At 36.3% G+C, this 24,034-nt stretch overlaps 5 protein-coding genes across 5 annotated transcripts; 2 read left to right on the top strand and 3 right to left on the bottom strand.

Moving 5' to 3' along the window:
• Positions 1–93: 93 nt before the first annotated feature.
• LOC106309583 (alcohol dehydrogenase-like 2) lies at positions 94–2,428 on the bottom strand. Its single transcript, XM_013746637.1, has 9 exons — positions 2,163–2,428; positions 2,034–2,080; positions 1,598–1,926; positions 1,345–1,427; positions 1,086–1,161; positions 931–995; positions 751–846; positions 518–679; positions 94–401 (listed from the first exon to the last, which is right to left on the bottom strand). The coding sequence occupies exons 1-9, from the start codon at positions 2,355–2,357 to the stop codon at positions 285–287; spliced, it is 1,170 nt and encodes a 389-aa protein (XP_013602091.1). The 5' UTR covers positions 2,358–2,428; the 3' UTR covers positions 94–284.
• Positions 2,429–4,670: 2,242 nt separating this feature from the next.
• Positions 4,671–5,594, top strand: LOC106308999. The gene is made up of 2 exons (XM_013746091.1): positions 4,671–5,292; positions 5,371–5,594. The coding sequence occupies exons 1-2, from the start codon at positions 4,902–4,904 to the stop codon at positions 5,592–5,594; spliced, it is 615 nt and encodes a 204-aa protein (XP_013601545.1). The 5' UTR covers positions 4,671–4,901.
• Positions 5,595–5,792: 198 nt separating this feature from the next.
• Positions 5,793–7,324, bottom strand: LOC106307343 (14-3-3-like protein GF14 omega). Its single transcript, XM_013744272.1, has 4 exons — positions 6,736–7,324; positions 6,384–6,503; positions 6,177–6,293; positions 5,793–6,084 (listed from the first exon to the last, which is right to left on the bottom strand). Exons 1-4 carry the CDS (start codon positions 7,213–7,215, stop codon positions 6,022–6,024), a joined length of 780 nt encoding a protein of 259 aa, XP_013599726.1. The 5' UTR covers positions 7,216–7,324; the 3' UTR covers positions 5,793–6,021.
• An 8,086-nt stretch (positions 7,325–15,410) lies between these two features.
• Positions 15,411–18,380, top strand: LOC106308998 (B3 domain-containing protein REM9-like). Its single transcript, XM_013746090.1, has 5 exons — positions 15,411–15,470; positions 15,523–15,573; positions 15,683–15,706; positions 17,911–17,973; positions 18,060–18,380. Exons 1-5 carry the CDS (start codon positions 15,411–15,413, stop codon positions 18,378–18,380), a joined length of 519 nt encoding a protein of 172 aa, XP_013601544.1.
• A 1,574-nt stretch (positions 18,381–19,954) lies between these two features.
• On the bottom strand, positions 19,955–21,360 carry LOC106310903. The gene is made up of 2 exons (XM_013748130.1): positions 20,887–21,360; positions 19,955–20,403 (listed from the first exon to the last, which is right to left on the bottom strand). Exons 1-2 carry the CDS (start codon positions 21,243–21,245, stop codon positions 20,127–20,129), a joined length of 636 nt encoding a protein of 211 aa, XP_013603584.1. The 5' UTR covers positions 21,246–21,360; the 3' UTR covers positions 19,955–20,126.
• Between the last annotated feature and the right edge of the window lie 2,674 nt (positions 21,361–24,034).

Raw genomic sequence — 24,034 nt, 5'->3', positions numbered from 1 at the left:
CTCACGTAGCGACGGTGAGAAGCACGGCCAACTACGGAGGGAGATCAGTGGCTATGGAGTTTTTCTTCTTCTTGTTTTGATGAAAGAGAAAAGCGATCAACACCATATACTTCTTACTTTTTTGGATAAATAGTTTATATACCATAAACCTTTTTTTTCGCTATATATGTATACCGTACCATAAACCTTTTAAGAAGATGCAACACAGTAAATTCTCAACAAAAGAAATTACATTTGATAAATTTGTATATAACTTTTTGACATGTTTTTGGGATATGAAACAATTATTTATCCATCCATAGGACACAACGAATAGTCTCTCCTTTCACCAATAAATCGAAAGCCTTGTTAATTTCCTCAAAGCTTAACTCGTGTGTAATAAAACCGTTCAGATTAAGTTCCTGCAGTTCAAGAAATATAAAACCACATGCAACATTTGTAAGCAAGCATTGAAAATAAATAACTCTAAATTTTATATAAATAAATTACTAAAGTTTCAATATTCATTTTATGATACCTTTTTTAGATAAGAATCCACGAGTATTGGAATATCAAGTTTAGGTTTCAGACCACCAAATAAAGTTCCGCATATAGTTCTGCCTCTGAGAAGATCATGACTACCCAAGCTTATTGGTAACATCTGTTTTTCCATCCCCAAAATTACCGTTTTACCCGATCCCTGAAAATATTCCGTTTAGCCATGGACTGATGGTAAACCCAATAGATACCGTCAAACCGGTAAAAACGTACCGTACGTGTGCTATTGAAAGCCTCCTCCATCGAGGACGTTAAACCAATGCATTCAAAACTATAATCAACTCCTCCTTCGGTCATTTCTTTTATCACCTTTTCCCATAATTACCAAAATGCGTAAATTAACTTCTAAAGAAATAATTGAAAACTTTATAGAAAAGGTATAAATCAACAAACTTGGCTAATCTTTTTCTCTCCAGATAAAGCAGGGTTGACGAAGTCCGTGATACCAAATCGTTTACCTACTCAACAAATATGGTTGAACATGTGTTTTATATGATAAAATATAATATAAAGCCATGACCACATAAAAATAGATAGACCAACCAAACCTATTTCAAATTTGTCGGGATTCAGATCTACACCGATGATCTTTGCAGCCCCACGTAGCCTGGCGCCTTCTGCAACCTTTTTACCAAATCAGTTTTTATTAGTCTTTTCAATCATTGAACACTATTATTCGCAAATAAACTACTAATCGTTCACTTTTTTATTTAGTCTTTGCAATCATAGAACACTATATATGATTCGCAAATAAACTACTAATCGTTCATGTTGTAGCTTATGTTTCTATACAGAAAAAATCTGTACCGCAAGTCCAACAGCCCCAAGGCCAAAGATAGCGACGGTGGAACCTTCCTCCACGTTAGCCACCTTCCATGCAGCTCCAACTCCTGTTTCCACGTGACGCACCATCAATCCATTATCTAACTTCTAATTTAATTTATATTTATCTAACCCTTAATTTCTACTTCCGTTAACGTTTTAACCTCGGATAAAATTATAATATCACAATCAAACCCAAACACGAATATGAATATGAAATGAAGATGGTAGTTTTTACCTGTGGAGACGCAACAGCTGAGCAAGGCCGCTTTATCAACGGGGATTTCAGGGGAGATATTGACGAGATGTGCGATGTCAACGACGGTGTATTCAGAAAAACTCGAGACGAAGAAAAAATGGTAAATATCTTCTCCCGAGAAATCTTTAAACCTGGAAGCCATTCCATATCGCCTCGTGTTTGATACAAAATCGTCGCAAAACCTCGAGCACCAGTTGCTCTTTGGGGATTTGCAGTCTCTACATTCCTCACAGTGAGGGTGAAACACTGGTAAAACAACATCTCCTTGTTTGAATCCATCCACAAGCTCTCCAATGCTCTCCACAACACTAGGTTAAAATCCCAATTAAAAAAAAAAAATTAAGTAATTAGGCTATACTAAAATGCTAGTTCTTGATATTAATTCATTTTCTAAGTATGTGAGAATTAATCACACCCGACTGCTTCGTGTCCTAGAATCCTAGGAAACCTTGCAAGAGGTCCCTGGAAAAAAAAAGTCAACGGGGAATTATAGTCTGCGTTTACTTTCCTATGCAAACATATGGGTTATATAGAGTAAACTTACCCACTCTAGTTTCCAGAAAGCAACATCAGTGTGACAAAGAGAAGTGCATAAGATCTTAATTCGAACTTCGTAAGCTTGAGGTGGATCAACTTGGATCTCCTCTATGACCAAAGCTTCTCCTGCTTTTCTACATAGTGCTGCTTTGCATCTAATCGGTTTTCCTTCGTGGATGGAAACTGAAGATGTCTTGTCCATGGTGAATGATGGATTATGATCGTGATAATGAACAATGATTGAGTTGAAATGAGAGAAAGAGAGAGAGAGAGACTCACTTGTCCATGTAAAACGATTCCCTTAAGTTTTATCGATTTCTAATAGAGTAGTGTTATGAGAAGGACGTGACGGCCTAACTTTATTCGTAAGAAAATGAAAATATAGACAGATTAATTCAATGGAAAAAATATATTGAGCTGGTGGAGGGTCGAGTAAGAAGAGTTAAAAGGAGCACATATTTTATGAGTATTGATTCCCTTCCAGAGTCAATTAACAGTATTGTATCCATCGTTGGACATCTAAGACCACTTCCAATAGAGTTTCTTTGATCATAATCTCACTATTAAAAATAAAGAAATAGAAAAAGAAAATAGGAGAAAGAGTGAAAAAGGTTCTAAAACAATTTCTAAACTTTTATCTTCCACGTATTATGTAACTAGTATATTAAGATTTAAAAAAAATAAAAAATTTAGTTATTCAATTAAAATATATTTTTTTTAGAATCTTTTCTAATTTTTAATTATTAGAGATGCTCAAAGAATTTCTGAATGTAAAGTCTGAGTATTATTGATAACACTATAGATAACTACAAGTAGGATAAATCCTAATCTTATTATTATGATGTCCTAACTATGTCTATATATGCCAACAATCAAATGGACATGGTTCTAGCCTTCTGTCTAAAGTCCTTGTGGATTTCAAGATCTTTATGGATGAGTTGGATGGTTTGATATTCGTCTTATTTTAATGGTTACCGGTAGGGGTGGACGTTCGGGTATCCATTCGGGTTCGGATCAGGTTTATTCGGGTTTAGGGTTTTCGGAGTCAAAGATTTCAGCCCCATTCGGATATTTCTAAGTTTTGGTTCGGATTCGGTTATGATCTTTGCGGGTTCGGTACGGGTTCGGATAACCCATTAAAATTATTTTTAAAATTTTAAAATTCATTATATACTTTACATTTCTCAAAATCTATAAACAACATAATATATTACATACAAATTTGAATAACATATGTCAAAATACCTAAACTTAACATATAATTTGATTTGGTTTGAATATTTGGATAGATAATCAATAGATTTTTCAAGTATTTTTGGTGTTTTAAGTATACTTTAGCTATTTTAGACATTTACTTTTGACTATTTATATATATTTTCAAGTATTTTGGAAAATTTAAAAATATCTTATGTATCTTGGATGTTTTTAATAGACATTAAATATCTAAAATATGTGTTACAAAAAAAATCTAAAATATATTTATATAGGGAAGTATAGAAATCTATTTCGGATACATTCGGGTACCCGAAATATTTTGGTTCGGGTCTCTTTAAGAGAGCTTCACGCTTATCATTATAGACATTGTTCCTTTTCTATTCATGTCAGCATTTCGTCGGGTTTGGTTCCGGTTCTTTAAATACCAAAATTTTGAACCCGTTCGGATATTTAATCAATTTTGGTTCGGGTTTTGTACTATTATTTCGGATCGGGTTCGGTTTGGTTCTTCGGATTCAGATTTTTTGTCCAGCCCTAGTCACCGGTTAGAACCCAAAAAGGAAATAAAAGAAAAGGAAGGGAAAAATAACGTGGTTGCTAAGCCTAAAAGCAACATGAATGTTAGATAATATTCGATTGTCAAATGTGATTACTAAAAACGGTGGGAGTGATTTGTTTAGTAAAACCTATATTGCCTTTTACAATCCAAATGTTTTGAAAATATTTTATTTTGGTCAAAAGTGTTTTCAGTAATCTTTTTTTCTAACATCTGCTTTTAGTAATCTAATTAATAATTTGAACATCAGAATTAAAAACGAATTTATAAGATTTAGTATATATTTAATCACAAAAATGTAACATGACTATTAAATGATAAATTAAATTGTGGGCGGTTAAATTCTTAATTCAAATTCAGTTAAAAGATAAAAACTAGAGAACCATAATTTGTTTGCTAAACCTCCTATATCACATATACACACCGAGAGTCTTTTTTGGAAATCTAACTAATGAGTTGGAACATTAAATGTAGAATTAAGTAAAAGGAATAAACATAAAACATAATTTGGTTGCCAAACCTAAAGAACACATAAAAAAAAACAAGTGTGTTTTAGGAATCTAATTAATTGGACCCTGACTAAACATGAAAACATTTGTTATTTATGTCTGGTAATTTCATGAGATTAAACGCAAGAAAAATAAAATAAAATACAAAGAGAGAAAGATGGCAATGGGGAAAAACAAGAAGCCGATTTACGAGAGCCGTGCCGCGTACATGGACAGGGCCAACGGAGCTGGATTCAAGGCCAAGGCTCTGATACTCTGTGGCACTACTCCATTCTCTCGGGGTCTGAATAGCCTCCGTCATCAGCCACTGGCTCAGGTTAGCTAAACTCAGCCCATCAGCCGAAATGGCGATGGTATTACCCCTTTACTTTATGGTTACCCTGCGGCTTTGACTAGGAACAACGCCCTGAGCACCTCAACATTTGAAACATCACCACCTTCGCCACCGTCGCTAGAAGAAGAGTCGATGAAAGCTCCGGTGGCTGCCTTTGAGAACCGTATGACCCAAGACGATTCGAACATGGAAGATTTCTCGGCATGGTCTCCCTTCGATGAACCGTTCATAACTATTGACGAGGAGCAACAACCGGAGAACGTTCCACCACAAGTTCCGGTGAGTTCATCGTACGATATTCTAGACTGCCCTAATGCTCTGAACGATTCGGCACCATTTCCGAGAACTTTACTTTCGGATAATCTAAACTGGCCCAACTTTTCGCATTGTTTACGATCGGAGCAAACTCCACTGCCACAGCCGACGACTTCACCTTCGGAAAGTCTGAATAGGACCGGTTCTGCACATGGTTTACGATCAGGAAACATCCCAGCAACGCGAAGTCTTTATCCGAATGCATATGGTAATTTACTAAATTCGCTTTAACTATCAGAATGCTTTTCGATTTTGAGAATATTCCACTGATCTGAGAACATTCCAGGACCTGTTCCGGCGACATTACCATCTTGGAATCCATACTGGCCCAGTTATCCGAATGGTCAAGGATCTGAAAACATGGTACCACTAGTTCCGGGGTATTTGCCCTCCGAAAGTCTATTTAGCTGGTCTAATTCTCACAACATTCCACCCCTTGTTCCTGCGGCTTTACCTTGCGGTAGTGTAGGTTGGCCATATTATCATGGTTTCGGGACTATACCGTCATAAAGCCTTCTCAGCTATCGGAGCGTTTAGCGTTTCTTGTTTTTCCCTTTCGTTGTTGTTTTTGGTTTAAATGATTAAGATAAAAGGAGGGAGGTTTTTGTAACTTTTGCTTCTTTTTGTGTTTTTTATCTCCATTTTTCTAATTGACATAGTCATCTCATTTGCTTCAACAAAAGACTACTTTTCTTTTTATAAACAGAAGATTTGATAAACATCGTTAATTCTGCTTGAAAAATTGTTATTTATTTCCTAAATCACATGAAAAGAAACTTTCATGATCGAAATCGAAATCGATCCAAAAGGGTAAAAAACAAAAGGAGAGTGTAACTTCACCAAGGAAAGAAAGAGAGAGGGACACACACCTCTTTGATTAGACACAACTATTGACGAAGAAAGATGGTTTCATTCAATCCCTAACAAAAGATTCATATCATTTCTGCTCCTCTGTTGGCTTTGGAGGCGTTGCTTCCTTGATCTCATCTGCAGCTTCATCCTGATCCACACCAACAAAATAAATACGCAATGATTACTACAACCGTTACAATGTGTAAAAGAGAGAGAGAGAGAGGGAGAGGATAAGCAAACCTGCATGTCGGATGTCCAGAGAGTGAGGTTGTCACGTAGAAGCTGCATGATCAAAGTGCTATCCTTGTACGACTCTTCCCCTAGCGTGTCTAACTCAGCAATGGCAGCATCAAAAGCCTAAAACCATACACCCCCAAACAGAGAAACAAGAACAACACTTACTTTTCTTGATTATCCAAAGAAATGTTGGTCAAAAATTAGTTTTACCGTTTTAGCGAGGTTACAAGCACGATCCGGAGAATTGAGGATCTCGTAATAGAACACAGAGAAGTTCAATGCCAAACCAAGACGGATCGGGTGAGTTGGAGCTAGCCCCTTCGCATTCTCCTGCAAATATCAAAATCCATAGCCATAACCTTCCTTTAACGCAGAATCTAAACCTAATCCAGAATCAGAAACTAATCTAGGTCTAATCCAACAACCTAATCAAGAATCAGATCCGACAACCTAAATCAAAAACCTCGCAGAATCTAAATCTAATTGGACAACTTCTACACATCGCAGAATCTAAATCTAATCCAACAACCTAATCAAGAGTCCACCAGATCTGAAGACGAACCTGAGCAGATTCGTAAGCGGAGAGAGTGTTATCAGCGGCATCATCTCTCTCCTTACCGATCTTGAACTCAGCCAAGTACCTATAGTAATCGCCTTTCATCTTGAGGTAGAAAACCTTGGAATCCTCGGAAGCGGCGGAAGGGACGAGCGCAGACTCGAGCAGCTTCAGCATCCCCTCGCAGATTCCCGCTAGCTCCGACTCGATCTTCGCCTTGTAGTCGCCGATCGTCTTGACGCGGTCGTCGTTGCCGCGGCTCTCTTCCTTCTGCTCGATCGAGGAGATGATCCGCCACGAAGCGCGGCGGGCGCCGATCACGTTTTTGTACGCGACGGAGAGGAGGTTGCGCTCCTCGACGGTGAGCTCGGCGCCGTCTGCGGCGGCGGAGAGCTTCTCCATGAATTCGACCATCTCCTCGTACCTCTCGGCCTGCTCGGAGAGCTTCGCCATGTATACGTAGTCCTCGCGCGATGAAACTGCCATTGTGATATCTCAGATCGGAGAGTTTTTTTGTTTGATTCGGTTTATCTCCCTCTCTCTCTCTCTGTAGGTTAAAAGAGAGAAGGAGGAGGCGAAAGGAGTGGGGAGCGACAAACTGCGTTTTGATGATGAAAAGCGAGAGAGATAAAAGATGGAATCTGGACCGTTGGATTTGTACGGTTCAAAAGCGGGAAGGTCGTGCGTTTTATACGGAAAAAAGTTGGACCAAGATTCTATTCTTTGTTGGTGTTTCTTTTTACTTCTTGCGAAAATCTAATGCTATTTCCGAAATCAAAGCACAAATGTAAAGACATTTTTAGAAGTTTTTTTTCAAAACTGGCCTAAGACATTTCTTCTTGCTCGTATCTACAAAGGTAGATAATTAGATATCATAACAAGTTGACATTTTTACAGTCAACTTGTACTAGTAATCCATCCTATGTGTTGAACCACAACGGCGAAAACTATTTGACTCAAGATCCAGAATTAAACACACAAATTCTGATACACTCTCTGACGAACTCGACGACGTAAGTAAGAAAGTTGAGTTTGTAGAATAATGGAGATAGAAAGAAGAATGCGGAATAAACATAGAAGATAGACACCAATATTGATTACCCAAGGTTCACCTAGATGTGGGGGCCTGGCTATGAGGCAATTCACTATAATCTCAAGTACAAAGACATATCATCTCTCTCTCTCACACGTAAGCCACAAGCCGGCTTGCTTGGTCTCAAAGGACCGGCCACAAAGGACCTTCTCAAGGACTCATAAAGGTCAAGAGATAATAGAACACATGAGCTCCTCTTATATAGTAGGAGTCTATTAGGTTAACCTAGTCGGATTAGGGCATTCACCCCTTTCCATAAACCTATTAGGAAATATTCCAAAATACTTGCAACTTCCATAACTCCATGAAAGTAATATTCCCAGGATCATGCTGACTTCCATATCTCCATAAAAGTGACATTTCCTTTTCCTAACATGACGTCCTTGTCTTGGTTTAAGTTACTCAATCCTGTTTGATATCCATCACCAAATCCTGACGAAGTCCCTGATGGATTCTCTGACGTAGTCCTGAATCCCAACAAACTCCACCTTGATGACATCAAACATGATCCACTACTTAGGTTAATCAAACTCATGCTTTTCCAGGCGACACCGATGCTCTCGGCCATCCCAAGGAAATTAACAGCTTCCTCAAACTCAGGAACCACCTTGGTTACAAAATCAACAGGATCCCTTGAAGTACAAAACTTCTACATACTTGCATCACCTTGAGCGATATCCCGATGAAGTGCACCTTTCTGCTGACGTGCTTAGTCTTCTCATGATCCACATTGTTCTTTTGCTAAAAACAGTGAAATTGAGAGTCAAACGATACCATCACCGTGTCTTGCTTAAATCCAAGCTTTTCAACTAAGCCCCTTAACCACATTCCTTCTATGACACCTCCAACCAGCGCCACTTCTATGACACCTCCAACTAGCGCCATACACTCTGCTTCAGTCGTTGACAGAGTCACTACAGTTTGTAGTCTTGATCTCCAGCTGATTGTATCACCACCAGCCATGTAAAAAATACTCCGAGATCAACAATCTTTTGTCCAAAAACAGAAGCAAAAGATTCGAATCACAAAATATTTCAACCATAAACGCTTCATTCTTAAGCATAGTCTGATCTTGTATTCCAGTGAGGTATCTCCATACCCGCTCAGTCCAATGAATCATCTCAGGCTTACTAATCAACCTGCTAACCAACCCCAATGCATGTCCCAGATCACACCTCGTGCCTATTATAGCATACATTTTGCTTCCGATAGCATTAGCATATGGAATATCCTCCATACCTGTCTATGCTTCAGCATCGTCTAAGGCAGACAATTTCTTCTGAAGTAGACAAACGTGATTCTCTTTTCCACTAAGCTGAAATCCTTCTAGTTGCTTCATGTAAAACTCTTCTTCACTTAATCCATGAAGAAGCACCGGTTTACACCAGTAGCTCAAAGTCAAGGTTCTCTGTAGCAGAAAACCTCACAGATACATGTCTCACGATGGGTGAGAACACACCTTGATAATCAATACCCTCTCTTTGAGAGTATCCCTTAGCAACTAACCAAGCCTCGATCCTAGGCTTCTACAACACCAGTTATACCAGACACCAGTTATACCAGACTCCAGTTTAACACATCCACTTGCAGCCAATCGCTTCACGCTTCTCAGGCCTTCTCACAAGTTTCCAGGTTTTGCTCTTATCCAGTGAAGTCACCTCTTCACCCTATGATTCACCCCATTGACCATTTTTCTCCGCTGCTCATCGCTCCATGATAGTCTTGAGTTTCTTTAGCACATACCTCATCAGCTACATATAGCATAAAACCTGCTATATCCTCGGATTCAGAGTACCGTGCAGGTGGCACTATTATTCTCCATACTCTGTCCATACCTAGCCGACATCCTTCAAGAATTTCACCTTGTTCAATCTGCATCAATAGCTATGTCAGCTGTTTCGTCAACAGCTCCACCTGAAGTCTCAACTTCCGGTCTGATGCAGTATCACCTTGTTCACCTTCTACGTCAACAACTATATCAGCTGTTTCATCACAGCTCCACCTGAAGTCTCAACTTCTGGTCTGACGCAGTGTCCTCATCGATAATATAAAACTGTGGATTAAATTATTATAACCACCCTCCTAAACCAAGGACCACATAAACTAGTGATTCTTTAACCTTCCAGCGAAACCCGACACCCATCTTGCACCGCCGTTTGTACCAACGGAACACGCCGCTTAACTCCCCTGGTTAATAAGACTTTTGACAACAAGACCACATGGCAACATTCAAGGTAACCTTGGGGGTAACATCCACACCAGACTTGAAGTTACATTTGGAGATCCACACACAAAACCGTATGTACATACCTGAGAGCTTTACATGTATCATGTTTCCCAAAACTTTCACAGAACTCCAAAACTTCAATCGTCCTCTTTATCAATCACCCCCTTCTGGGCCCAGAATTTGTAGGTTCCTCATATACATGTACCCAAGACGTCTATGACACAAGACTGTCTCATCCATTGATGGTTTCTTCCCGCCACTGTGATTTTCACCTGACGCAGTTTCTCCATCTACTAGGTATAATGACCCAGACAAGGTTCTCCGGAGAGCTAGTTTACCATGCTTGTAAAACATAGCCTTCCCATGTCTCAAAGCCTTCATAAGCTTTGTTGATTGTACCAATCCATTGCACTCCTACCATGCAATTATTACCAAGAAGTACTTTCCCTGAAGTCAACTCTTGAAAACATGTGAAAAACAATCCTTCCTTCATGTCATGTAGTAAGAACATCCAGAACCAATCACCCATGTATCATGACGCTGCTTATCTGTCACCGATAGTCCATCACCCTCTGGAATTATGATGCTTCGTATCTATTACCGATAGCGCATCACCCTTTGAATCATGACGCTTCATATCTATTACCGATAGTGCATCACCCTTTGAATCAGGACCCATCACAACCGCTGCTTCATCTTCTTTACCATACTTCTTCTTTGTACATAACAGTAATTCCTGGTACCACTGCTTCTCGCAGAACCAGCAGGTAATTCTTGACCCTGAGCTTGATCTAGAACTGACCCCAAACATTCCTCACAAGATCTTTTTTCTCAGACTCGCCTCTAGCATAATATCATTCACCAACATCATGTGAAACCCTAGAGGTTTTAAGATCTTGATCTATAGACCTTGCAGCACCCGTCACCTCTTCCAACGACAAAACATCCTTGTCGTACTTAAGCGTTTTCTTGAGAGAGCTGAACTGTGAAGGTAGCGAATTCAACAACAGAACCGCCTTGCACCTCCTCTGACACAGTTACAATCACGCTTGACAGGTAACACACAATCTTCAAGAAGCCATCAATATTCTCATACTCAGAGTACAACCATCTTGAAGGTATATAGTATGTGATGCAAGTGAATTATATCCAGTGGAGTATTAGAAAGATATAACATCTCCAGTGCAGATCATGAAGCCGTTGAAGTACACAACTTGTTCTTCCTTAACACATGATCTCCCATACTGAGGCTGATCAGATTCATCGCCGTCTCTGATCTTCCAAGCTTTTCAGCTTCCTCTTTCGCCAATCTCTCCCTGTAAACATCTTCGTCTTCCTCCTTCTGAATCGCCGATACAAAAGGTGACGTAGACTCTTCTAACACATCCTTTAAACCAAGGACAGACAGATGTGCAAGCATCCTCTTCTTCCACAATGAGAAGTCACCCTTCCCATCAAAACGCTCCACCTCAATTCTTGACTTCTCCATTGACAACGACACCAACCAAGGCTCTGATACCACTTTGTTGAACCACAACGGTGAAAACTGTTTGACTCAAGATCCAAAATCAAACACACAAACTCTGATACACTCTCTGACGAACTCGACGACGTCAGTAAGAAAGTTGAGTTTGTAGAATAATGGAGATAGGAAGAAGAATGCGGAATAAACATAGAAGATATACACCAATATTGATTACCCAGGGTTCACCTAGATGTGGCTACGTCCCTGGGGCCTGGCTATGAGGCAATTCACTATAATCTCAAGTACAAAGACATAACACCTCTCTCTCACACACACAAGCCACAAGCCGGCTTGCTTGGTCTCAAAGGACCGGCCACAAAGGACCTTCTCAAGGACTCATAAAGGACAAGAGATAATAGAACACACGAGCTCCTCTTATATAGTAGGAGTCTATTAGGTTAACCTAGTCGGATTAGGGCATTCACCCCTTTCCATAAACCTATTAGGAAATATTCCAAAATACTTGCAACTTCCATAACTCCATGAAAGTAATATTTTCATGATCCTGCCGACTTCCATATCTCGATAAAAGTGACATTTCCTTTTCCTAACATGACGTCCTTGTCTTGGTTTAAGCTACTCAATCTTGTTTGATTTCCATCACCAATCCTGACGAAGTCCCTGATGGATTTTCTGACGTAGTCCCAAATCCCAACACTATGGATGGCGATCAATTCAAGCTGGAAAGGATTTGCTTCTTAAAGGTCTTCGTGTGCAGATTGGTAATGGACATGATACTAATGTCTGGACAGACAAATGGTTACCCGTTGTTCCTCCTCGTCGAATTACTCGTAATCCAACTTACTTTGGCTCTAATGATGATATGAAAGTCTGTGAGCTCTGGACAGAGGAAACAATGACATGGAACATAAATAAATTGGAAGAGATGTTCACTCCGGAAAAAATGAAAGTCTGTGAGCTTTGGACAGAGGAAACAATGACATGGAACAAAAATAAATTGAAAGCGATGTTCACTCTAGCTCAAACAATTTGGCTTTCACGTTTTGCTCTTAAAGATAAATTTGTATGGCCTTACGCTAAGGACTCGCTATTCTAAAAAATCAGGATATTGGGTAGCTTCTCATGAAGCTGAAGAGGATGAAGATGATACTGATAATCTACTATGTCCAGGGGATATAACTCTAAAAAGAAATTACGGAACATAAAGATGTATCCTAAAATACAGAATTTGATATGAGAGCAATTTTTAGAGCACTCCCGGTGGCAACAAGACTTCAGACGCGTGGTATACAGGTAAATCCTATTTGCCAAAAATGTTGTGTTGCGGAAGAAAGTATCAATCACCTCTTCTTTGAATGTCAATATGCTAGGGCTGTCTGGAGGGCTAGTGATATTCGAGACTTGTTTAATCCCTCAAATGTGCTTTAGACAAATATAAGGATATGTTTGGATCTTGCAGGCACTAGAGACGTTCAAGATGGCATTCGATTACGACCGCTTCAGATCTTATGGGCATTATGGAAATCGCGAAATGACTTTCATTTTAATAAAAGGAATGTACAACCACCACTACAAGAAAACAAGACTTTAACGACTACAGTATTAGTAGCTAGTTGGTCGTAATATGGGCATTACGACCAATTAACTTCGAAAATCGATTGGTCGTTAGAAGCTGGTCGTAATTAATTATTAGAGGCCCATTGGTCGTAATATTACGACTAGACATATTAGTCGTACACTGGTCGTAACTTTACGACCAATTTACTTCTAATGTTAATGACTACTTTACATCGACTTTAGATGTTCATCGGCTGTAAATTTGACCAAATTTACTTATTTATTTTCGAATTTTGTATTTATTTACGAATTTTATATATTAATTAAAATCAAATATTTAAATTTAGTTTGACTTAATTTTTAAAATTTTGATAAAATTAAAAGAAAATATCTAACATTCGTAAACATAATAATATCCATAATATAAAACATTCAAAATGCAAATTAATTAAAACCAAAAAAACTAAGCATTAAAGTTTATTTCGTCGAAGAAGTCGGATGATGTGCCGGAGGTAGAAGCTGATGGATCTGGCTGTCCGAGAAAGGTACTCTCGTAAGAGTTTCTAGGCGCAAGGTTTCTAAGTCTCTTTCTACCGCCAGCCATAGCAATATCGTCAATCTGAAGAAAAAAACCAAAAAAATAGATGGTTATAAACAATTCAAAATTTTTATATAAAAATAATCTAAACCTATTCGAATTCCATCATAATCTAACTCCATCCTAATATACTTCTATCCTAAACTAATTCCATACCTAATCTAATCACCTAACTAACCACCTAAAACTAAACAAAAAAAAACTTACCTAGAGAGAGAGGGAAGTCGTTGTTAGAGAGAAGGGAATGAGCAACCAAATGGCTTCGCGAGGTCTGAGTATATACAGAGTTTTGGTGTTAGTCGTAATTGGGTTGTAATATTACGACCAATGAGAGACTAGCGGTCGTAAAGGAGACGTAAATTTACGGCCAATGGGGGACCAAATAATATTACGACCAATTAGGGACTAAATAATTTTTTTATTTACGACCAATTAAGGACTAATAGTCGTAAAGAAGAATTAAAATTACGACCAATGTGGGACGAAGTCCTTTACGACCAATTAGGGACCAATGTGGGAAGAATTAAGATTAGTCGTTCTTTACGACTACTTAGCTTCGTTTTGTGTTTATACCCTAAAACCGAAACCCCAAACCCAAACATCATAAGTTTTATACACTTCAACCCCAAAGTACAAAGATTTTTTTTTTTAAACTAAGTTCATATATAATTGAGCAAACATGATAATAAGTTATATATTATTTGTAATGCAATACAAAGAGGTTAATCATATAATAAAACACAAACACTGTAACATAATCAAACTCGATCACTCGTCATCAGAAACATCATCCACTTCATCATTTTCTTCAAATTCATCTTCGTTGGCTTCGTCTGTTGCTATCGGTCTGGAAGTTCTTCATATCCCTGGTTGTGTGGATCAACAAGTAAGATATCATTTGTAGCTTGCTCAGGTACTTCTACTTCATTTACGACATCTTCTTGTAAAGGCGGTTGTTCATCAGTCACAAGACTCGGGCCCGAGGTGTAACTTTTATAGCGGCTAACCAAGATATTCCAAATTGTCTGATCCTCGGGTATGGAATAAAACAAACTTGATCTGCTTGAGATGCCAATATGTAGGGTTCAAATATGTTGTACCTCCGTGTAGCATTTATACCAACAACTCCAAACTTGCTATATCGAACCCCTCTATTGATGGTGGGGTCAAACCAGTCACATTTGAAGAGAACACATTTCAGCTTCACAAGGCCGGGGAACTCCACTTCGATGATCTCTTGTAAGATTCCATAGATATCAGTTTCACCTTTCACACATTCTCCATAGTTCATTGTTGCTCGCCGACTTCCATATTTGTAAGTGTGAAAAGTGTAGCCTCGTGTGAAATACATAGATGTTGTGGTGACCTTAGCGACCGGACCTTGTATCAATTCGTGAAACCACTGAGGATAGAATGGATCATTACAATCAACCTGGATCATCAACATATATTTATAAATATATAACTTCATTAATTATATAATAAATAACATATTTATGTTTGATAATAACTTAACCACGAATGTGCAACTATGTTTCTTGTAAATTGGTCGGTAATCATATGGTAGCTTGTCGATGTAATTTAGTCGTACATTTACGACCACATTACGACTACATGAAAGTGTGGTCGTAAATGCGAAGTTAGTTTACGACTAAAACTTTTAATAGCAAAATTATGTCTAAGTTACGACGGACTTTAACATAGTCGTAAGTTAGACGTAATGTCGAAGTTAATTTACGCCTACACATTTGTAGTCGTAAATGGTAGTCGTTACTCTCACGTTTTCTTGTAGTGCATAAGACCTTTTCTCAAAGAGCTTACTTGGTTTACAGGAATGGATTCAAGCGCAAGGCTACGAAGGGGGTCAGGCTCAACATAATCAAGTTAGAATTATAAGGAACTTTTCAAATCATTGGGAACCTCCTCCTCAAAGTTGGTACAAACTCAATTTTGATAGCAGTTTCCGGGTATCTTCTCATTGTGTTGGTATAGGCTGGATCCTTCGGGACTATGAAGGTAAATATTTTGCAGCAGGTACACCGCAGGTTCATAATGTTCATTCTGCTTTCCAAGCAGAAGCAGCGGCTTTCCTTCTTTCCCTTCAGTTTGTATGGAGTAGTGGTTGGAGACAGGTTTGGTTTGAGAATGATTGTAAAGGTTTGGTCGACATAATTAATCAGGGACTTGACAGTGTGGAACTGGGGAATTTACTAACGGAAATTAGGCATTGGATGAGCAAACTTCCACTGTGCTCTATTGATTTCATTCATCGTGAGAAGAATCAAGCCGCAGATGCCTTGGCCAAGAAGTCTTATGATTATCATGATTATTCTAGATTTAATGTACCTCCTGAACCGTTACTTAAGTTAAGTATTTGTATTTCCCTTTTACAGTTTAATTAAAAAAATCCTTTTTAGTCGAAAAAAAAAGAAGAGCGAGAAGAAAAGGGGATCGAATCTGGACCGTTGGATTTGTACGTTCAAAAGAACGGAGGGTTATTTTGGCCGAGTGGTTTAAGTGTACCTTAAACGAGTATCTTACGCGTTGAGTTCGGTTCTCTTATATACGAAAATTTTAATTTATGAAGTTTTTTAAAATTTATTAATAGTTTATTTACTCAAGTGTAATTCCGCAGTATGTATTTTCATGCGTCTGATTGTCAACTAGAACCGGCCCGGTCCAAACCCGTTATGCCCGTAAATATTTAAGTCCGCCGGTCTGGAAATATATTGGGCTTAGAATTGAAAGCCCGATCCAATCTTTATAGGTTTTTCGAAAAATAATTTGTTATTGTCACTTCTATCGTTTAATATATGTGAATTTTCATAAAAAAATCGGTTTTAACTTTTTGTTTTAAAACATAAAATGAATTTAAACTTTTTTCTTTATCAAAAATGTTTTACTTTTTTGTATGCTTTAAAAACATATCATAAACAAACCACATTTAGTAAGATTTAAATAATCAGATATAAATTTAAACTAAATATATAAGAGAACAAAATTTATGATAAACATTGTCAAACGTGAAACGTTTCATACTTTGTATTTTTTTAAAGAAAACATGTTGTACATAAAAAGACAAAGTACATTTGCAAATTTTAAAATGTGACACTTTTAATGATCAAACAATAAAGTGCATTAACAACTTTCATATTTGCTTTATTAGAGTTTGTATCAAAAATATTAAATTAATATATCAATATTAATAATGGCTTTGATCGTAAGAATGATAATATTTTAACTAAAATATAAAGTTTTGGGTTTTCGAGCCGATCCTAGCCCAAACAGGTTTAATCCCAAAATATCCAAAGCCCAAATAGGTTTAGTTCGAAAAGTTTAATTTTCTTAGAGATTATAAAATTAAGTACAAACCCGATAATTTAGGATCGGGCGGACTCGGGAAGCGGGTTTCGGCTGTAATTGAATGTCTAGTCTATGTACGAGCAGTTTGGTTATGAACTCCTTTTAGTAGAATCAATGATTCATTGTTACATAAAAAGACTTAAAAAAAAGAAGAAGACAACAATACCATGTCGTTATCACATCAGATGGCAGCGACCAAGTTAACAGTTGAGTAATTTGATAATTTATATTATAGACTTTATAGTCAATCTATCAAACACACTTTGACATATAATAACTTTCTTGTTAGAGCATAATTAGAGCGTCCGCAACGGAGGTACATGCAGGGTCTTTGGCGTTTAATCATAGGTTAGGAAGATTATAATAATAGTTGTTTGGTTAATAGGAGTAAGGATTGATACGTTATTAAGGATTTTTAGGACTTGATCCTTAGGGTACGTGGCGTGTTTTGAATGGATGGAAGAGATTTCGGTTTGGTTATGCGTAAAACACTGGTCATTCTCGACCGAAGCAGAAAAAAAAAGTCCCAACGAAGAAAGGCGATTGCTCTCTCGACGAAGCGAAGGCGAATCCCGCGACAACAGACGGCTATTCCCGCGGCGAACGACGGCGATTTGTCTCCGTCGACTGAACAAGGTAGATTCATCGATATATATTAGTTTGCATGTTCAATCGATATCGTTTCAACTTAGGGTTCGAACACAATTTGGGGGTTTGTTGCGTTTGTAATTAGGGTTTTAATTCGAATTTTGGGCTTAGCATCGATTTTGGGTTCTTCTGGTTTGAAATTAGGATTTCAAAAGGAGTTGGGAATCAATTCAATACTGATATTGTTTACATTCGTTTCTTGTTTGCAGATGGCGAATCCACATGAACCTCATTTCTTTAAGCCGCTGCTTCCTGGTTTCCAAAGTGGCGTCGTAAGAACCTCACTCTCTCTATTTGTTTACATGCGTTTCTTGATTAGATGTATTTCTTGTTTGATTAACTTTGCCTTTTCTTGTAGACAATACCACTTGCCTTCTTCTCAAAGCACATAGAAGGGAAGACGAACCAGAAAACATGGAAACTAAGATCAGACGCTTCAGATCAAACTTGGGAAGTGATACAAGAAGACAGGACACTCACCAGAGGTTGGAAAGATTTCACCACAGCACATGACCTTCAAATCGGTGACCTTGTCATCTTCAAACACGAAGGAGACATGGTGTTTCATGTCACTCCTTTTGGTCCTAGCTGTTGTGAGATTCAGTATACACATCCTCACATCATCAAGGAAGAAGCCGACGCGGGTGATGCTGATGACAATGAGATTAGTAAGTCTTGACGTGGAAACTTGTTTTTTTATTTCAGGAGGAACAGAGGCAATGTCTTCCGTCTCTTTAGCTTGTGTCTCTTTAGCTATGTATCTCGAACTTGTTTAGAGCTTCTATCCTCTTGTTTTCCTTGCTACAATGTACTTGTATGATCAGTTCAGTTTAGACTCAAGTTCTTGTGTTTCTCGAGTATCAACTTACTTGTATAAGTTTAAATCTTTTTCCTCTACTCTTGTAAATTTAAATCTGTTTAGCTAACTACAATCTTGCTCATTCTCTTCTCTTTTATCTTTTGTTTAGTTAATCTCAATCTGTTTAGGATCTTCCCGCTCAAATTCACGAATGTGTGATCACACTTCTCACACACAATCGTTTTCTCCCTCAATCAAACTCTCAAAGAAGAAGAACAAGAAACACAAAAGAAGTACACACACAGAGTTAAACCGTGTAACTGAACCGGATGCCTCCTCTTCAATCTGACCGCTCAATTGACATAACCAGTCTTGGTTTAAGTTTAACCAACTGATTTAACATCACCAAAGCACTACAAACTACAATTTCAGTTTTAAAAACAAATTTCAATTTCAGTTTAAAAAAAAATTAATAATATATTTTTTTCTATAAGGATCCATCTTCGGGAACACCATTGGACGACCATTTTTTATTCGAATCCTTAACTATTCAAACAAAAACCAAAAAAAATAATATTACTAAAATATTCTCAAGGATTCAATGGTGAGGTTCACCATTGCATATGCTATTAACCCCACTTCTTAACTGGTTCTTAAGAGGAGGATCCCACAATTTTTTTTAAAACCACCTATTCCTTCTCTTCTGCAAGAGGCAAGTTTGGTAGGGTTCTTGTATTGTTCGCGGTCCCCACTGACACGTGACGACCCGCGATTGGTTCGTTTTTAATTTTTTTTAAAAAAAAATAATAATAAAAAATAAAAAAAATAAGAAACCAAATAAGGTTTTAGGGTTAATGGTGCTCTTAGGTCTTACGAAATATTTATTTTGAATAGAAGGAAAATAATGTACTTTTGGTCAATTCAGTCATACAACTATCAACGTTTTATGAATATAAACATGGATACATATTATATGTTAAAATAAATACTTCTTTGTTCGGAATTTTGATCTCTCTTATTACGAAATGCTTATCATATTTTTGTAAAGCCTTTTTATTGGTGATAAAATGTCGATTACTTTGTTGTTTTCCTTTTCATCCGCGTTTGTTTTTCTTTACGTCAAAAGGTCATTCTATTAATAAAACTTGAGGTGGTCTGGGTTACCAAACCGGAATAAAACAACCAATAAAAATGTAACTCCGTATGGAAATATCTAGCAGTTTTAGCTAGAAAGTCTGAAATCTGATTGCGCGCTCGTGGAAGTCCACGTGAATGATATTGAAGTCTTGGAAGCATATTTGTAGCGCCTCTATCCTGTTTTTTTGACTATTACTATACTACTATCAGTTTATAAAACGATTAGTGAAAATGATTCATTCTTTTAACTAGAGCGCTACTAGACCAATCACAATATATTTTTGTCATGGTTCACATTGAATATTATTAACCAAACGATGTTATTAAACAATACAAACCCATACAATCAACCTTAAGCCTTGCCATACTAAATGTTGTCATGATTCACACTTAATATTATTAACCAAACGATGTAGTAATTAAACAATACAAACCCACACAATCAAACTTAAACACCATACTAAACACGTGAGATTTTTCTTCTCTTGTTTAATGGGCCGGAGTTGGAGTTGACTGTCGAGGAGATCGTCGTCGACGTGGACGACAACAACATATCAAACAAATAAGCCGACGCAATAATCGAATAAGTTGGATTAAGAGTATTGAAACTAAAAGCACAACCCAAAATCCAAAATAAATTACAAGCATATAATCGATGATTGGATCGTCAGGTTTAACCAAAGCTACTGCAAAGAAGAATGCTGCCGATATACAAAGAACTGCCGCTACCATGAACATTACCAGAATTGTCATTATCACGCGGTTCCTGTAAACAACTGTAACATCAGATAACTAAAGTTTTCTGTTTTAATTTGTCTTAACCCCAAAAAGTTATCACTACGAGTAAACCATTAAAAAACTATGATTCATGAAAGTCCAATCAGATGAAGACTTTTTTAAGAAAACAATCAAACGAGTTTTCATGAGTAAGTCTAAGTCAACCACTGGCTGACATAGTTGGTACACACACCAAAGTGAACACCTTAATCTCAATTTACATGAATATTGAACAATATGTGTATATAAAATTCATACTGAAGATGAATTGGATAGCAAGATTTGACCAAAATTGTAAGTCCGTAAAAAGCATGAAAACCTTAAAGGTTAAAAGGAGAAAGTTGATCTCAAAATATTCTTAATATAGTTCACTTCATGTTCGATAATATCTTGTCAAATCTCATATTGGCATAAAATTTTCAAATTAATAATCTAAACGTATTGTACAAAGTTGATACAACTAATCTCTTACCTCAGTAGAAACCCGCTGAAGAAGAGAAGAATTAGGCTCATAGAGGCAGAAAACGATATCGTACTACTAATAACCATTCCAAGATACAACACACGCTTTGAACTATTGTCCCCCAGTACCGAAGTTCCAGCTTTGTCCTTACAAGACAAATTGTCAGGAGGTGCAGAAGTACAGATGTCACTTTGCCAAACGCCTCCTGGAGGATTAACCATAACTTGAAAACTCATACCGGCTATGACCGTCGCTGCAACCATCAGATTGCCTCTTGTTTTCTCTAACCAATCACCTTGACGATTTAGATATTTTGTGAATCCTATGGACGATTCTTCGGGTTGATTTGCTTCACTGTTAATCTCCATGATTTTAAACTATGGATATAACAAAGATGATATTCTTTCTTAGTTATATATATAAGTTTTTTTTAGGAAGGGTGATTGGAAAATTTTCTGGTTTGACAAGTCGACGATGTAGATAGTGAAGAAGTTTCTTCGTTTTGTTTATTTTTGTTTGTTTATAAACCTATTGCTGGGGTATATCTATTATTGCTTTTCTCTTTCAGGTTCCAACCTTGGAGGACATAGGTGGCATTCAGGGAGATTACACTCATACTCTTTTTCTCTAAAAGATGAAATTTTATTTTCATTTATTTACGTAGTTCCACTGAAATTGTAATTTTGCTCCATTCATTTTGGATTACACCCACGAGACACAAAAAAAACACAACTTACACCCATGCTAAAATGCGTCTAAACATAACTGTAAACCCAATTTTGATATTTTACACATATAATCTTGCACACAACAAGACTAAGGATCCGAATAACATGCGGAACAACTGCGGTGCAGTCCTAATATTAACAAAAAAAATATATATATATATATATATATTTGTTATTATTAACTGTTGTGCGGTGCAATTCGGATCGTTACCATTCAAAACCTAATTTAGTAACTTCTCCGGGTAATTTTTTCAGATATTTACATTGTTTTCACATGTTTCTGCAATTTATCACATATGCTGGTAAGTTTTTTAAATTTCTTTCTCTCTATGATTCAGATTAAGCCTAGACACATGTATCCTGAAAATCGAACCAAACTGAAAACAAATGTATATTCTGGTTGGGGCACTATGAATTATTCAAGTGGATCTTATATCCTTAGGGAAAAAAATCAAAATTAAACCGAGAAACAAATATGTATATAAATTTCTATAATATAGTTTATAAACTTATGTTATTCTTACATGTGGGAGCAAAGGATCATTTTTTTGGTGACGGGAGTAAAAGATCATTAACAAGAGCGATGTAGTGAGTTGTATATTTTTATTATATTTAGTACTATAAATTACTCAAAATTTTGATTTATCTAAATATTCTTTTATCTACTATTCGATATTTTAGTCTCATCACAAGAAACGGGATGATTTGTGAAGGAATATTTTCCTTGCAAATTGCGAGAACTAATTTCCATAGCAAATGTTTATGAGATTTGCAAAAAGAAAGTTTCTTATCAAAAAGATATTTTGAAAATATGAAAGTGAGAAATTCAAATAAATATATAAAACATATATATTGAAACCGGTTTACAAGACATTTGAAACCGGTTTGTAATTTAAACAGGTTTACAAATAAGTTAAATTGAAAAAAAAAATACAAACTAAAGCTAACCTACTAGCCGCCGTAAATTACAAAACTGCCATAAATTACAAACCGCTGAACCCTCCACCCAACAGAGCCGGACCTTGAATTCTGGGGGCCCTATCCAAAACAAAAAAAAAATTATTTATTAAAGATTTTTTGAAAAAAAAATAATTTAAAATTATTTTTTTAAGATAAAATATTTTTTGTTTACTTACAGATTTATAATAACCTTTTAGTCTATTATAAAATTTTTTATATAATTATAATTTTTAAAATCTTTTTTTAATATTTTTTTCTATTTTACATTAAACATTTAATATATATTTAGTTAAACAAATGTTTCACAAGCATGGAGTCAAGCCCGGCTCTATCTCCACCGCCGGCAAACTGGAGCGATGACAGATTTGAGGACGACCTTCTCCTCCGCCGACAAGCTTGAAAACTTAATCATTTCCCTTTTTCTTTTTCAGTATCATGGCATATCCCTTTTATATTATTTGAAAAACACTATTATTAAATAACCTTACCTTTGTGTGATTAATCAAACTACTATTACTTAGGTCGTGTGTGTTACATATATTAATAGGTAGATGTATTAATTTAATAAAATAAGCCGTTAAATATTAGTATGCTTAGGTGGTAGTCGAGTTGTTAATATATAGGTGGGTGTGTGTTAACTAGAGTAGAATCTCTATAAATTAACAATGTTGGAATTTTTAAATTTTATTAAATTATAGAGATAGTAATTACAAAAAAAAAATTATTTAGATTTCTTATTTTAAGATAAGAAAAATATTTGATTTTAGTGTATAGACATTAATTGTTATTTTTGAAATATGAAATTTATATTAATTTTATTATATTATTTGGTGTATATACTATATATTGCATATAGCTTAAATGTGGTTTTAGATATAATATTACTAAATTTTATCAAAAATATATGAAGTGTTAAGAGAATATAAAGATACTTACATTGTGAATATAAAACAAATTATATAATAATAGGTTATTAATTATATAAAATGTATACATATAAATTATTAATTTATAATTTTCATGGGACTATATATTTACATATAATTTTCTAAAAAAATTATTAACTTATTATTTTATCGATTTGTGTCAAATTTTGAACCGGTCCAAGTTGGAACCGGTAAAATTTATTAATTTATAAGGATTATTAATTTATCAAATATTAATTTATAGAGGTTCTACTGTATAAGGCTGAAGTATTAAAAATTGTTACAGGTAAAACAATTTCTGAAAATATGATGGCACAAAAATAATATGTCATTATATTGTAAGGATAATTATTAAAACGATTATGTTAGACTAAATTATTATATGACTGAAGAATAACTTATAGTTAATGAAGGGGTGCAACATTTTGCAAGTAGATTTTTGAGGGTGAGATGGTTTCCTTTTAATAGTATAGAAAGATATAAGTTGTGATGTATGTCACAACTTTTGTAATTTAATAAATTCATTGTTATCAACTTTTTACA

The sequence above is a fragment of the Brassica oleracea genome, chromosome C8 (assembly GCF_000695525.1).
Source record: "Brassica oleracea var. oleracea cultivar TO1000 chromosome C8, BOL, whole genome shotgun sequence".
In the NCBI taxonomy this organism is placed as follows: domain Eukaryota; kingdom Viridiplantae; phylum Streptophyta; class Magnoliopsida; order Brassicales; family Brassicaceae; genus Brassica; species Brassica oleracea.
The sequence above is the reverse complement of the archived record's forward strand: the minus strand, read 5'-3'. Positions and strand labels throughout refer to the sequence as shown.